Here is a 15,571-nt window from a genome sequence, read left to right as displayed (position 1 = left end):
AATGAATGAGCGTAGTAACGTAAAATTAAAGAGAACAAGCTCCGCCCATAGGAGAGAGTGTCCGGTATCCTTGCCGGGTGAAAATCGCAACATGGAGAATATCAGCTGCACGTTGACAGAGCTGCCACGCCTTCCTACGATATGTAAAACATGAATGTCACATGTCGTATTTTATACATAATGCAAGGATGCAACACTGAGTTGTAAAAAAAGAAGAAGTTGGGAGCAGTGCCTCATCACGGGCTGCCGAGGTTGGCTGGTCGGATGCTGTGGTTGGCTTGAACAGCCTCGGAGTGAGCCACTGTGCTCGTTGCCATAAGGACTTTTCCATCCGCTTCGCTGTTGGTGGAATGGGAAAAGTGACAACGGAGGTCGGCTGTAGGGAAACAGGAAAATGACTGACTGGTGTTGGATTTTGTGTAGATGCGCCAGTCAGAGCCAAAGCGGTGACGCGGGATGCGAGCATGAACATAAGGATTCGAGAGCAAGGATATAGCTCTGGCTGGCACGGCAGAGGGGGAGAACGCTTGCTCGGCAGCAACGATAAAGTCGACATGATGAGGTGAAAAAGGTGGTTTGTGGGTGTCGCTGGATGGGGGTGGTAGGAAGAGAGCCTGCCGTTCCGGTTGAAGTGAGTCGCTGATGTCAGCGGTAACTGTAGCAAATGTGAATTGTGATGAAGTCAATACAGCATCAGTCGGTAATCAGCTTCTACCATTTCTGGCTGTGCCATTGCGGGAAATCTGGACAGTCGGAGTCAGTTGATCAGGAACAATCGAGCAAGTGACACCAACCGTTTCGCATTTCCAGTTTGGAAGGAAATCGTTTCACATCGGGCGCGTCGGGACATTAGTGAACAGCAGTGTAGTGCAACATTCCACTGATGGAATTATGAGTGCAGTAGTTTTCGGTTACGGATAAAGTTGGAGAATTGAATCGAGTTTCAGAAGTGATTTGGTTATTAGTTTTGTAGCTAGTACAAGTGAAACAAATATTTCTGCAATCAGTTGATGACAAATCGTCAATAAAAATTAATCAAGTTGGATTTCAAATTCGTTTGGCAACCACGAAGAATGGGAACAGGTAGCATGTTACATTGGATACTAGTTGAGCTGCTCAAAAACTTCAGATAGGGTATAAGTGATATGTAAATAGTGTGTGATGAATATTTGATGGCAAACAACACATATTTTGAACCTGTTCAGGATAGCAGTGCATTTATATTCATTAAAAAAAACTATATCACATTTACACTTGTTCAAAATGTCGACAATATCTTATGAGGTTTATAACTAATTTAATAAGTAAAATGATCTTGCTATTTATAAATCGATGGATATTCTGAAAACACAATTTTAACAGTAATATTTGTTTGATAATTGCAGTTCTTACAGTCAGTTGGAAGGGGGATGAAATGATCGTACGTGGTTATTTCGTTGGCACTAGTAAGATACCAATAATACCTTTGAATCTCCAAAGTATAAATATGTCTTTTTAAGGAGTGGGAATCCTACTGGGAGTGATGTATATTGTGCAGCATCAATTGACGGAAACAGTGGGATACTAGTTGAACGAATTTTGGAAACGATTAAACGTGGATACCAATCTGTAATTTTGTTGTACATTCAAGTTTATATTATTGTCGACACGTATGGAACAGAAAGACAAGTCCAAGCTAGTGCAAAATACCAGTAAAATGGGGCTGTGACTCGAATAGGAGTAGTTTCGCAAAATAGCCGTCGTAAATTCCAGCCTCATATGTTAATGGGTGTGGTATCGGTGGTTTCGTGCAATACAGGCACAACTCGAAATCTGAAAATGTACAGAAACACCGTTTCAATATTTTCACTCAAAAAAAGAAACTTTCATATTTTTGTAAATGTTTCGAATTCCATGGATATAAATAAAAACACTTGTAAGGACATAGCCAGGTGTGTGAAGAAAATCAAGTCCACCTAATTGTAGATTCTGGCGGAATCTGTGATGACCGTGGATATGTTTATCTCGGCAACTCCATCTACGATTTGTGCAAGGGTTCATGCTATGCTATGCTATATTTCGAATTCCATGGACTTTTTTTACATGTGTTGATACAAAAGGATTAGTTTTATGCCTTTCAATAAAAAACCTTGGAAAAATCGATAAATTCGAGGTTTTATACAATGTTTCCGAAAAATCGTCAAATTTTAAAATAAGCATAACTTTTGATAAATTGTGTATTTCGACCTGTGTCTTCGTCAGGTGAAACTCCACACTGCATTCCATGCTTTGGAATAAAATGTCAAAAATCAAGAATTTTGAGTCGTGCCAGTATTGCAGGAAATAGTATGTACGATCTGAGTTAGTCCAGGTAAGCGAGGCGTCTTTCTGGCGTCGGTTGTTGTCACTCGTGAGGAAATAAGCCAACCTGATTGATCCACCTAGTGGTGTTGGTATTTTATTAAAACTGTATTTTAGGCATAATTTTTATTTTGAAATAACCCATTTTAAATAGGAAACAATGGGACAGGACACCTTGTCAAATGAAATTTGTTGCAAGCAAATCGGTTAAGGATAAGTGCCAAAAAAGTGATACACATACATACATACACACAGACACAGATATCACCTCAATTCGTCGAGCTGAGTCAATTGGTGTATAATATTATGAGCCTCCGGGCCTTTTATAAAAAGTTTGTTTTTGGTGCGAACATATAATAGCCTTTACGTATACTTAGTATACAAGAAAGGCAAAATAATGCTTTCCTCGTTATTCTGGTAGTAATTTGGCACCAAACAGTTTAGAGCGGGTTAAACGAGTTCACACTTTTCACACCAAAATCAATGTTTATTAAAATAGATGTTAACTATTTTCTAAATGATGTCATACTCTGTGTTAGAAATAAACTGCTTATCTATATACATAAAAATGAATTTCTGTCTGTCTGAACCTTATTATTTTATTTATTCAGACTAAGGCCGAAGTGGCCTGTGCGGTATATAAGAGTCTTCTCCATTCGGCTCGGTCCATGGCTACACGTCGCCAACCACGCAGTCTGCGGAGGGTCCGCAAGTCATCTTCCACCTGATCGATCCACCTTGCCCGCTGCGCACCTCGCCTTCTTGTGCCCGTCGGATCGTTGTCGAGAACCATTTTCACCGGGTTACTGTCCGACATTCTGGCTACGTGCCCGGCCCATCGCAGTCGTCCGATTTTCGCGGTGTGAACGATGGATGGTTCTCCCAACAGCTGATGCAATTCGTGGTTCATTCGCCTCCTCCACGTACCGTCCGCCATCTGCACCCCACCATAGATGGTACGCAGCACTTTCCTTTCGAAAACTCCAAGTGCGCGTTGGTCCTCCACGAGCATCGTCCAGGTCTCGTGTCCGTAGAGGACTACCGGTCTAATTAGCGTTTTGTAGATTGTCAGTTTGGTACGGCGGCGAACTCTATTCGATCGGAGCGTCTTGCGGAGTCCAAAGTACGTACGATTTCCAGCCACTATGCGTCTCCGAATTTCTCTGCTGGTGTCATTTTCGGCAGTCACCAGTGAGCCCAAGTACACAAATTCTTCTACCACCTCGATTTCGTCACCACCGATGCAAACTCGCGGTGGGTGGCTCACATTCTCTTCTCTTCTCTTGAACCTCTGCCTATCATGTACTTCGTCTTCGACGTGTTGATGACTAGTCCGATCCGCTTAGCTTCCCTCTTCAGTCTGATGTAGGCTTCCTCCATCTTCTCAAAGTTACGTGCCATAATATCTATGTCGTCGGCGAAACCAAATAGCTGGACGGACTTATTGAAAATTGTACCCCTCGTGTTAATCCCTGCTCTTCGTATTACACCCTCCAAAGCGATGTTGAATAGCAAACACGAAAGACCATCACCTTGCCGTAACCCTCTGCGGGTTTCGAAGGGACTCGAGAATGCCCCTGAAACTCGAACTACGCACATCACCCGATCCATCGTCGCTTTGATCAATCGTGTCAGTTTATCCGGAAAACCGTGTTCGTGCATTAGCTGCCATAGCTGGTCCCGATCGATTGTATCATATGCGGCTTTGAAGTCGATGAATAGATGATGTGTGGGCACGTTGTATTCGCGGCATTTCTGCAGTACTTGGCGAATGGCGAACACCTGGTCCGTGGTGGAGCGTTCGCCCATAAAACCCGCCTGGTACTGCCCCACGAACTCCCTTGCAGTTGGTGCTAGTCGACGGCATAAAATTTGGGAGAGTACCTTGTAGGCGGCGTTCAGCAATGTGATTGCGCGGTAGTTGCTACAATCCAGCTTATCGCCCTTTTGTAGATGGGACACACGACACCTTCCATCCACTCCTGCGGCAAAACTTCCTCCTCCCAAATCTTGGTAATGACCCAGTGCAGCGCTCTAGCCAGTGCCTCACCACCGTGTTTAAATAGCTCTCCTGGTAGTTGGTCAACCCCAGGGGCTTTGTTGTTCTTCAGCCGGCCAATCTCCTCCTGGATTTCCTGGAGATCCGGAGCCGGTAGAATTATGTCCTGCGCGCGTTCTCCCAGGTCCATCACCATACCGCCATCTTCGTCTGCCACATCGCCATTCAGGTGCTCTTCGTAGTGCTGCCGCCACCTTTGGATCACCTCACGCTCGTTCGTAAGAAGGTTCCCGTTTATGTCCTTACACATATCAGGCTGTGGCACGTGGCCCTTACGTGAACGGTTTAACTTCTCATAGAACTTTCGTGTGTGATTAGCGCGGTACAGTTGCTCCGTTTCTTCACGGTCTCGATCTTCCTGCTGGCGCTTTTTCCTCCGGAAAATCGAGTTTTGTCTGTTCCGCGCCTGTTTATATCGTGCCTCGTTCGCCCTCGTGCGGTGTTGCAGCAATCTCGCCCATGCTGCATTCTTCTCTTCCACTAACTGCTCACATTCGCCGTCATACCAGTCGTTTCTCTGATCCGGGCGCACCGTGCCTAGTGCAGCGGTTGCGGTGCTACCAATGGCGGATCGAATATCTCTCCAGCCATCTTCAAGAGACGCTGCGCCTAGCTGCTCTTCCGTTGGAAGTGCCACTTCCAGCTGCTGCGCGTATTCTTGGGCTAGTCTACCGTCTTGTAGCCGCCCAATGTTAAGCCGCGGCGTCCGACTTCGACGCGTGTTGTACACCGTCGAGAGTTTTGAGCGCAGGCATACTGCAACGAGGTAGTGGTCGGATTCAATATTCGCACTGCGGTAAGTGCGGACATTCGTGATGTCGGAGAAGAATTTACCGTCGATTAGAACGTGATCGATTTGGTTTTCCGTTTCTTGGTTAGGTGATCTCCATGTGGCCTTGTGGATATTTTTGCGGGGAAAGAAGGTGCTTCGGACTACCATTCCGCGGGAGGCTGCGAAGTTTATGCATCGTTGGCCGTTGTCATTCGATACGGTGTGCAGACTATCCGGTCCGATGACCGGTCTATACATTTCCTCCCTTCCTACCTGTGCGTTCATGTCACCGATGACGATTTTAACGTCCCGCAGTGGGCATCCATCGTATGTCTGTCTGTCTGAACCATACAGACTCCGAAACTACTGAACCGATCGGCTTGAAAATTTGTATGCCGAGGTTTTTGGGTCCGGGGAAGGTTCCTATAATGGTTCGAGACCCCTCGCCTTTTTGAAAGGGGGGTTCCCATACAAATGAAACAGAAATTTCTGCATAACGTGGAAACTAATCAGAGAATAAATCAATTTTAGGCGAAACAAAGTTCGTCGGGTCTGCTAGTCATAAATAAAACAAAAAGTACCAACTTATCCACAAAGTCATAGATCTATAGTTGTTGTTGCTTAGCATTAGAACTTAGGGAAATTCAACCAAAATTTCAATGAAGGTTTGTTTGAAAATTGGCAGCATGTTACGCGCACTTCAAACACAACACATATTGTACTGCTCATAATAAAATTTACCCCTCCGCTTATTTTTAGTCGCAACGAAAAATAAGCGCCAGATAGTCGCCTAAGAAAAATATACCTCCAGAAAAAAAGCTACACTGATATTTTTGAAAATTTTGCCGCCACGTGGTGGATTTTAATGGTGAATGGTTTGATAGCACGTGATATTTGTACTGCGTATACATTTTACACATATATGAAAGCCTTGGAAAATGATCACGAAAGTTGGCATCATAATAAGGCACAATAACAAAACACTCGTAGATCCGAGGTTGTTGATTGAGGCCTCTCATTCACGACGTCATTGGTTCGAATCTGGTCTGAGTGGATTTATTTTTGCCTTTCTCGTACAACAAGTCCCGGAGACCCTTTGTATTATATACCAATCGACTCAGCTCAACAAACTGAGCACATATCTGTCTGTCCGTGTGATGGGTGTATGTATGTGGGTTCACAAAATCTAGAAAAACATTAGACAACTTTTCATATAGTAATCTTCAACCGATTTATTCAACAAGTTTTATTTAACAGAGGGCAAAGCCTAGTTGATCACTATTGAATTTTATAAAGATCGACCTTTGCGTTTAAAACTTATAAATAAAATTGTATATCGAACCGAGCCATATAGGCGCCATATAAGGGTGGTGTCTTGACTAAATTCGAGAAAGGCAGTATCACTACTCGGTGAATTAAGTTGGGTTTTTGCATTTGAAACCGATTCTAAGCACGACCGGTGCCAGTGTTCCGGAACTAAATAGTTGGGTACCAGTTTCCTTTGGAAATATCCCCATAGGAAATCCTTTGATAACTTCTTTGGTAATTTTTTCGGAAGTTCCTCACGGTGCTACTTCAAAAAATCTTCCAGGAATACTTTTATAAATTTTTGAAGCTTCCGGAAATTATTTAAGAAATTCATCCGGGAGTTGATTAAAGGAATTCTTTTGAAAATTACTGTGGAAGGAGCTATATAGGAATTCCCGGAGGAATTCGTGGATATCCACAAACGCATTCGTTAAAGAGTTTCCTATGGATTTCCTGAATTTCCGATGGAATCCCCGGAAAAATCTGATATAATTTTTAAAGTAATTTATAAAAGAAATAGCTGACCCTGAAACATTTTCTGATACATTTTTTTGCGATCAAAATTTAGACCAAATTATTTAGAAAACAAATCGGTTCTTCAGAATGATCTCTCATTTTTTTACAACTTTGTTTAATATATATAGATGATCAAAATTTTAAAATTCCATGCAAATTGTTTTGATTTTAAAAGCATTCCAATTTCATCATAACGTTTTTCCTCGTTAGAAGAAGAAGAAAACGAATATAAATTAGCAGAAATTGGGCTGTCTTTGTATTATGTATGAATATAGAAGATTCCTAGAGGGATTTCATAAGAAAAATATTCCGGAAATATAATTGAAAATTTTTTAGAAGGAAATTTCCAGAGAATCTCTGAAATGCGCAGAATTCTTCTACGCAGAATTGTCCCATTTTAGGTTTTGGAAGATTTCAATATATTTTCCTAAAATACTCAAAGATTATTATTTATTATTATTTATTATTATTTATTATTATACATCAACAGGCTTGTTGCTGCCCCAATGATGTTATGGATGAAATACAATATAACACAACAAATAATTATAATAATAAACACATACAGATAGTCAAGTCATGACAACACACATTAATATAGCTAATAAGCTTGGTCATTAAAAAAACAATAAAATTTACGCCGGAGAACCTCTCGGGACAAATGGAAATCAAACACTTGGGAAACTTGATTGAATATCCGCTGCAAACCGCCTAAAGCTCCTTCCTGACCGTAATTCGTTCGATGGTGTCTTGGCCTCAACATTACATAGTTACGAAGAGATCTCGGACGGGCGTTCAGGTTGATAAGCTCAAGAAGAACCATTGAATCAACCCTGCCTTGTACGACGTCAGCAATGGTCAATGCTCTGGTGACGTTCCTTCTAACTTGCAAAGTGTCAAGGTTGATCAGGCGACAGCGGCTCTCGTAGCTTGGTAACTGGAGAGGGACTCTCCAGGGCAGCCTTCGAAGTGCGAACCGAAGAAAACGACGCTGAACGGATTCCAATCGTTCCACACCATTGTTGTAGTATGGGCTCCAAACGGCTGAACAATACTCTAGAGTGGGGCGCACTAAAGAGCAATATAGCGATTTCAAGCAATATATGTCAGAGAAAGTTTTAGCGATTCGAAACACAACTGCAAGAGCTCTTGAAGCCTTATCGACGACGTATGCGATGTGCTGCTTGTAAGTCAGTTGTGAATCCAGGATTACCCCGAGATCCTTCACGTGATTCACGCGCTCGATTGTCGTTCCTCTCAATTCATAGTTATACATGATCGGCTCTTTCTTTCGAGAAAAAGTAATAACGGAGCACTTTGCCGGGTTGATCACCATTCGATTCAATGAACACCAATTTGCGACGGCGTCGAGTTGGCGTTGCAGGTCTACGCAATCTGCATATGAGCGGATCTTCAGATAAATTTTGAGGTCGTCTGCATAGGACAACCGTGGGCCTTCGATAACAGAATTCACATCGTTGAAATAGAGCAGAAAGATCAATGGTCCCAGGTGACTGCCCTGCGGAATGCCAGAGGTGGCACTAAACATAGGTGAATAACAGTCTTCTAAAGTAACCGTTAGTTTCCGATCCGTAAGATAGGAACGGAACCAGCTAAGAAGATTGCCGTTGATTCCAATTCTCTCGAGCTTAGCGATTGCAATCCCATGGTTCCTCTTATCGAAAGCAGCAGATAGATCCGTGTAAATAACATCCCAAGTAACAATTTCCATGCTTGTTGGATTTATTTAATTCTTATAGGGGATTTATGACAGCAGTCACTATAGCTAGTTGCTCAGTTTTATTGGCGATCTTATTGCTGTCAATAAACCTCTAATAAATGCGCTGAAAAATCTTTAAACGTCAAAAGCTGATTGATCTTATGGCCCTAGTAGCACAAAGCAGATCGATTTTGTTGCGGCAACTCCAATGTGACTGGATTTGGTCGCATATGAGTCACAGTAACTGGTATATGACAAGTGTGCTACTCAGGAGTACACGTAAAAAATTTAATGTTATTTATTATTAATATTTCTAATACTTTTTGCCAAAGCAAGCGCTTAATGACATGTAATAAGAAAAAAAAACTTATACATCGCATTAGTCACATACTTTAAGAAACTTATACTTTTCATTAACTTATGAATGTTATTATCTTTTTGATATGAGATCACTCATAATGAAGAGTATAAGTATTTTCGAAGGGTTTTTTGCCATAACATATAAGGTTATTTTTTTACGTGTAGCTTTACGGTTATGACGAAGAACGTAATAAGTCCTATTTTCAAGACTATATCAAATCTAAAATTTTTGGTCGTAATGTGGTCAAAAGAATAACCACAATAAGAATACTTACATTGCAAAGGGTTTATAACGGTGTTCAACGAGAGCAACATTTTTCTGTTTGAAAACTTTGATGGCCATATTGAAAAAGGAGACGCAATTTCAAGTCGGTTGAATTTACCACGGAAATTCATGATTAGACGGCGTTTTCTTCGCGAAAAACACCTTTTAGTTATAGATTTCAATATTTGAGTGGAATTTTAATAAATTCTGTGAAGATTTACATATGATATTGGTTTAATAATCGTTTTAAATTTATTGCCCAGAACTATATTATTTTGCGGGCGCGTGGTTTTCAATCTTAATTTTGCACTAGATTTCACCATGAAATCGAAAGCGCACCTCATTTCCATGAAAGTACTTTGGAAAACAAACCTGAAAAAATATTATTTTGAATGCATCCTCATCATGATTTTCATCATCATTTATTTTGTTATTATTTTTCTACAAATTTTTGTTTCTCTTTTTCAAAGCAACATTTTTGACAGCTGCCGCAGCCAAATTCCCTTTTTTGCGGGCGGCTTGAAACGGATTTCTATATACTCTTATAACAGGTTTATAGTGGTAATCTAGAGAGGGCCATTTGGCAATATCTTACTCTTATAGTGGTCATCAGAAGGTTGTCCTTTAGTAGTGGGTTTTATTGTCAGCTCCTATAATTTGATCTTGAAAACCATTCCTAGAGCGGAATAAAACTTGAAATGTTACTTGGGATGTTTGAGCTCGTTCTAGTAAGCTGTCGGTAACATACGAAGTTAAGCACAGTAGATTTGTCGTGGTGGATCGACCGACAATGAAGCCATATTGATCATCGCTCAGGTACTGCATATTGTCGGCGTAGCACCAACTTAGAATTCGGAAGTCGGGACCTCCGAACCGAACTTTCTTCCGAAGTTTTATCTGTCAAACTAGTTGATGCGTTGTTTAGCGCATCTTTAGGCGAATCCAGCGCACTACTTCCGAAGTTGGGAAAGTTGCCTGTATCTGGAGAAAGTTCCAACTTCGGTTTAAAAATCGGTATAAATTTGTTCCGGATAGACAATACAATCGAATAGCATTGGATCCATGACAACCAACTCAAATAGTTTTGAAATAGCGCTCAATGAAGTAACGCCCGGTAGTTATTGACGTCACACTTGCTGCCTTTTTTGGGAAAATTTGCGCCTTTTTCCAGCATGGCGGGAACAAACCTGTTAACAGAGAAAGCTGGAAAATGCATCGAAATGGAAAAGCAGGGAAACGATGTGTTTCTTGAGTAATGAGGACGGAATCCCATCGGGGCCTGGATGGAATGAGGATTTCAGTTTGGTTGCGACATTGGAAATCGTCGTGTCTGAAAAATCCACGCTGCTTAGCGCCGATTTGTGACCGGAACATTCTCTGCGGCAAGTGAGATGTGATCGGCAGGGAGCTCTTCATTTGAAAAAACGCTGACAAACTTAGCAGAGAATAGGCTACAGATATCTTGTTGCGTCGAGGCCGATACGTCGTCCAATACCATAGAAGAAGGCAATCCTTTCTCCTTCGTTGCTTATTAACGAAATTCCAAAAGGATTTTGGATGTGATCGGAGCCTAGATTGAATTCCGGTGGTAAGAGGTTCGGTGAGAAGAGGTCTTACTAATTAATTAATTCGATGATAAAAGGTCTTACTCAAGCGTTTGTATTCGTAGTTCAGCCTGACATAGTGTTGTTTCAGCGGGAGTGTACGATATTTGGTAAATCTTTTGAGTGCGTCCTTCTTCATTCTTCTTCATTCTTCATTCAGCAAACGAAATTCATTTGTCATCCAAGGAACGCGGGAACCATTGCGAACAATCTTCTTCGGGACATGCCGATCTATAACATAAGCCAAGACGTGCGAGAAAGTTTGTGCAGCGAGATTGACGTCGTCTGAATCCAAAATATGCTCCCAATGCAAATTAGACAACACAGCTTCTATACTACGGTGGTCTGCCTTCCGAAAATCGTACGAAACTGCCGATGAACTGATGGAGAATTCAAGAGAACCATAATTCTTGACTGCGATAACTAATGCGGGATGATGTGGAACGAGCTTTACTAATGGTGCGGGTGCAGTTGAAATGAAAGGGGCAGTGTCGAAGCCGTTAACAAAGCAAAGATCCAAATTGCGATTGTTGTCATTAGTCACGTTGTTGATCTGGAACATATCTGCAGAATTATAGCTGTCAATAAACGTGATGGCTCTAGGATGAAAAGTGGAGAGTGCATGATCTGGACAGAGGAAGCCACTATGAATCGTAATCCAAGATAATGAACTTTTATTTCATGGAACTGTTATTTCTTAGAGCGGTGCTTATAGGAAAGGTATTTTCTGCTTAGATCTTGCAAGCCTACACCCAACCAGAGATTGCAACATTTTATTGTAATCTCGCATTAGTTTCGCTTACAGTTTGCCATAATTTGCAACATACGCACAGATTGCATGAAGTAAACGGCAGGCCCTTGTATTAGGTCCCCGGTCCCGAGAAAATCATGTGTTTGTGTCTACATTGAATCTAATTTTACATTCCCATCGAGGAGTGAAATGCTGTATACCTCGACAACCTCAGCAACCTTACAAAAAAATTTGGCCAAAGACTGGTATTGAACATGGACCCTCCACCCTTAGCGAATCTCGACTGACGCGACATCTGGACTATACACCAGAGGAGGAATGTACTTCTCAGCAAAATTATCTCGCAAAACTATTTCATGAACTAACACGTAAAAAAATTAATGTTGTTTATTATTTTTATTTATTTTTTATTATATATATAAAAAACCAATCTATGTATGTATGTTCGCTAACTACTTCTGAACCACTCTGGCGATCACAACCAAATTTGGTACACATATTCTCTATCCTCAGGGGAAGTTCACAAAGGGGGTGGGATGGTCATTTGGAAAAGAGGGAGGAGTGGTGGGAGTGGTTTTGTTTAGAAAACGAACAATTCTGTGTAACTTTTAACTCCCAAGACCGATTTCAACCAAATTTTGTACACATATTCACTATAAGGAGTTGATCATATTCGAGGGTAATTTGGGAAAGGGGGAGGGGTCTGGAGGGAGGGGTATTGTTTAGAAAACGGGCGATTCCGAGTAAATTATGAACCCTGGACCGATTTGAATAAAATTCCCTATCCTAAGGAAAATATATCAAAAGGAGTGGGATGGTCATTGGGAAAAAGCGGTGGGAATAGGGGGGGGGAGGAGGTTGTCTTTGGGAAACGAGCACTTCAGTGTAACTCCCAACCCCCAGGACCGTAACCAAATTTTGTACACATATTCACTATGAGGAGCCGATCATATAGGAGGGTAGTTTGGGAAAGGGGGGACGGGTCTAGAGGGAGGGGTAATGTTTAGAAAAAGGTCAATTCAGTGTAACTTCTGAACCCCTGTACCGATTTCAACCAAATTTGGTACACACATTCTCTATCCTAAGGAGAAGATAACAAAGGGGTGGAATGGTCATTGGGAAAAGAGGGAGGGTAAGGGGGAAGGGGTTGTCTTTAGAAAACGAGCAATTCAGTGTAACTCCCAACCCCCAGGACCAATTCCAACCAGATTTGGTACACATATTCTCTATTTTTGAAAGATGTTTATTGAAAAGGTAGAAGGGCCATAGAAATCTATATATCAGAGCGTTAATGAATAAAGCTTCCAACGAATGATTAAATTTGTTATGATTAAATCATTCAACTCTATGATTAAAGATTATGATTAATGATTTATTCATTTTTGACAATGATGACTGATAATGATTAACGATTAAATTCATTTTTGACAATGATTAACGATTATGAATAATTTAAAAAAAACCGTTGGAGTATGATTAACGATTACCGATCGTGATTAAATGTTGACACACTATGTGTATGATTAATGATTAACGATTGATATGATTAATGATAATGAATGATCAAATTGAATGATTTGCATAGTGCTAGAGTAACATTATTGCAAATTGGATTAATAAAAAAAATATATGAATACGTTTGCCCGGAATAAGGCGATTTTGGGTTTAATCCCTTTTTCAAAATCAATCAAGGTTTTCAAATGAAATCTGCCTTCTTTTAATCAAATGATGAAGTATCAATAAGAAAACACAATCATCCTGTTGACCTGGTTTATTTATTTTCCGATTGTGAAAAAAACTGCGAATAAAACTGGCAACTCCGAGCAAGGCCGGGTACATACAGCTAGTTATTAATATTTCTAATACTTTTTTGCCAAAGCAAGCGCTTAATGACATGTATAAGAAAAAACTTATGCATCGCATTAGTCACATACATTCGGAAACTTATACTTTTCATTAACATTAACTTTTTATATGGGATCACTCATTAGGTGGCATAATGAAGAGTTTAAGTATTTTCTAATGTTTTTTTTGCCATAAGATATAAGGTTATTTTTTTACGTGAAGGTTGCAAATTATATTCATAGACTTGAAATATGAATCACTTCATTAGAAACCAGTTCTCACAATAGTCTAGTGATGTAAACTCCTTAAATTCCCTCCCCGAATGATGTCCGGAATGAAAATTGTAGTTTTGTTTCAAAAGTGTTTTCCTCAGTTGATTTTTTAAAATTTGGTACAAGTATGCGTAGAACGGCAGTGAGTCTCCTGGAGGAATTTTCTCTAGAAATATCCTAACGATCTTTCTAAAATAATTTTCGAAGAAATTCCAGGAATAATATCCAAAGAAATACCTGAAAAAAATTTCACAGGAATTCCAGGAAGAACTTAGGATAGAATCCAGGGTTTGCAGAAATCGCTCTCAATAGATAACGAACAAAGATAAAAGAAAGGTAAAAACCTCTTCGAATCATAGCAAGCCATGAAAACAAAACTATCGCACTTGTTTACAAGTTGGAAAAAAGTTGATTCGAATAGGCGGCCTCGCTCATTTTATGTTGGGGACCATATTTTTTTCACACAGCTGTGTAAAACAAGTGTAAATGCATCATCAGAACCGGTGCCCCCGCAATTGGGGCTTATTAAAAGAAATTTATCATGGGTTGTAGCCCCCCGAATCAGTTCATTATCGTAACAGCTACCGAAAAACATCTCTCACGGTATGTGATACACACATGATAAGTGAGAGATTTTCTCATTCTCCGTTGGATTCAAACCCTGGAGGAATTTATTCTAGAAATATCCCAACGATTTTTCTAAAATAATTTTCGAAGAAATTCCAGGAATAGGGTATCCAATCATGGTTTGAACTAGTGAAAAGCGTATCATGGTTTGAACCATTTTGAAATCAGTAGAAATTACCATCTTATTGGCAGGAAAAGAACCTAAAACAGTATGAATGGCATATTTAGGTATACTGAAAGTGATAGAGTTTATTTAAACATTCGTACATATTGTTTAAGTAATAAAATAAAGCGATTTAAAAACGTCCTGAATTTGCGCTAAATCCCCCCACCAGTGGCATAATTTCAAAAAGCTCGTAAAGGACGCATTTTATGACACAGGAGTGAGATCAATATATCAAAAGAACGCTATTTTTATCTGTAATCGATTGACACCATCATACAATTGAGAAACAGTTTTAAATAGTTAAAATAGTAACATTTACACAAGGTAAAAACTGATCATGGTTTGAACTAAATTCGTATCATGGTTTGAACTTGCAAATGCAGTCATGTTCTGCTGCTGTCCGCTAGGAGCGCTGCATGCGCCTAGCTGGAGCGTTTTGTTTACATTTCCAATATGAAAAATCGCAATTTTCATATCGATAATGTAGACAATTTTTACACGTTTCGAGTTACTAATCTAATGCGAGAAGATGAATAGTAAAACAAATTTGCTTTTCTATAGATTTCCTCAGCGTTTCATGCATGTGATTAGTATTATATTTAGGAGCTGCTGGCTGCTGCAGTAGTTCAAACCATGGTACGATTTTAGTTCAAACCATGGTACGAATCAAAGTTATGTAATTATTAAGTTTTTTCAATGAAACTAAGCATAAATATGTGCACCCAGGATGTTTTTAGAAAGATAATGAACTAAGCTTCCATATGAACTAGAAATCTCAGTTCTAACATGTCCCTTTAATGAAATAAATCAACTTTGTTTTGACGGCTCATCTGAAACTCGCCATTTGGTTCAAACCATGATTGGATACCCTAATGTCCAGAGGAATATCTGAAGGAATTTTCACAGAAATTCCAGGAAGAACTTAGGATGGAATCCATGGAGGAAATTTCTGAGGAATGTTCCAAG

General features: G+C 40.2%; 1 protein-coding gene across 2 annotated transcripts in view; it reads left to right on the top strand.

Annotated features, from left to right (window-relative positions):
• Window positions 1-620: 620 nt before the first annotated feature.
• The window catches only part of LOC134212090 (protein dissatisfaction-like), an 85,926-nt gene continuing 70,975 nt past the window's right edge, over window positions 621-15,571 (top strand). For both annotated transcript variants that reach the window (XM_062689611.1, XM_062689610.1), the window contains exon 1: window positions 621-1,083. In XM_062689611.1, the coding sequence (XP_062545595.1) occupies window positions 1,074-1,083 (10 nt within the window). In that variant the 5' untranslated portion in view covers window positions 621-1,073. The remainder of the gene's footprint in view (window positions 1,084-15,571) is intronic.

Source organism: Armigeres subalbatus, chromosome 2 (genome assembly GCF_024139115.2).
Source record: "Armigeres subalbatus isolate Guangzhou_Male chromosome 2, GZ_Asu_2, whole genome shotgun sequence".
Taxonomy (NCBI): Eukaryota; Metazoa; Arthropoda; class Insecta; order Diptera; family Culicidae; genus Armigeres; species Armigeres subalbatus.
This window is presented reverse-complemented; position numbering and strand designations above follow the sequence as displayed.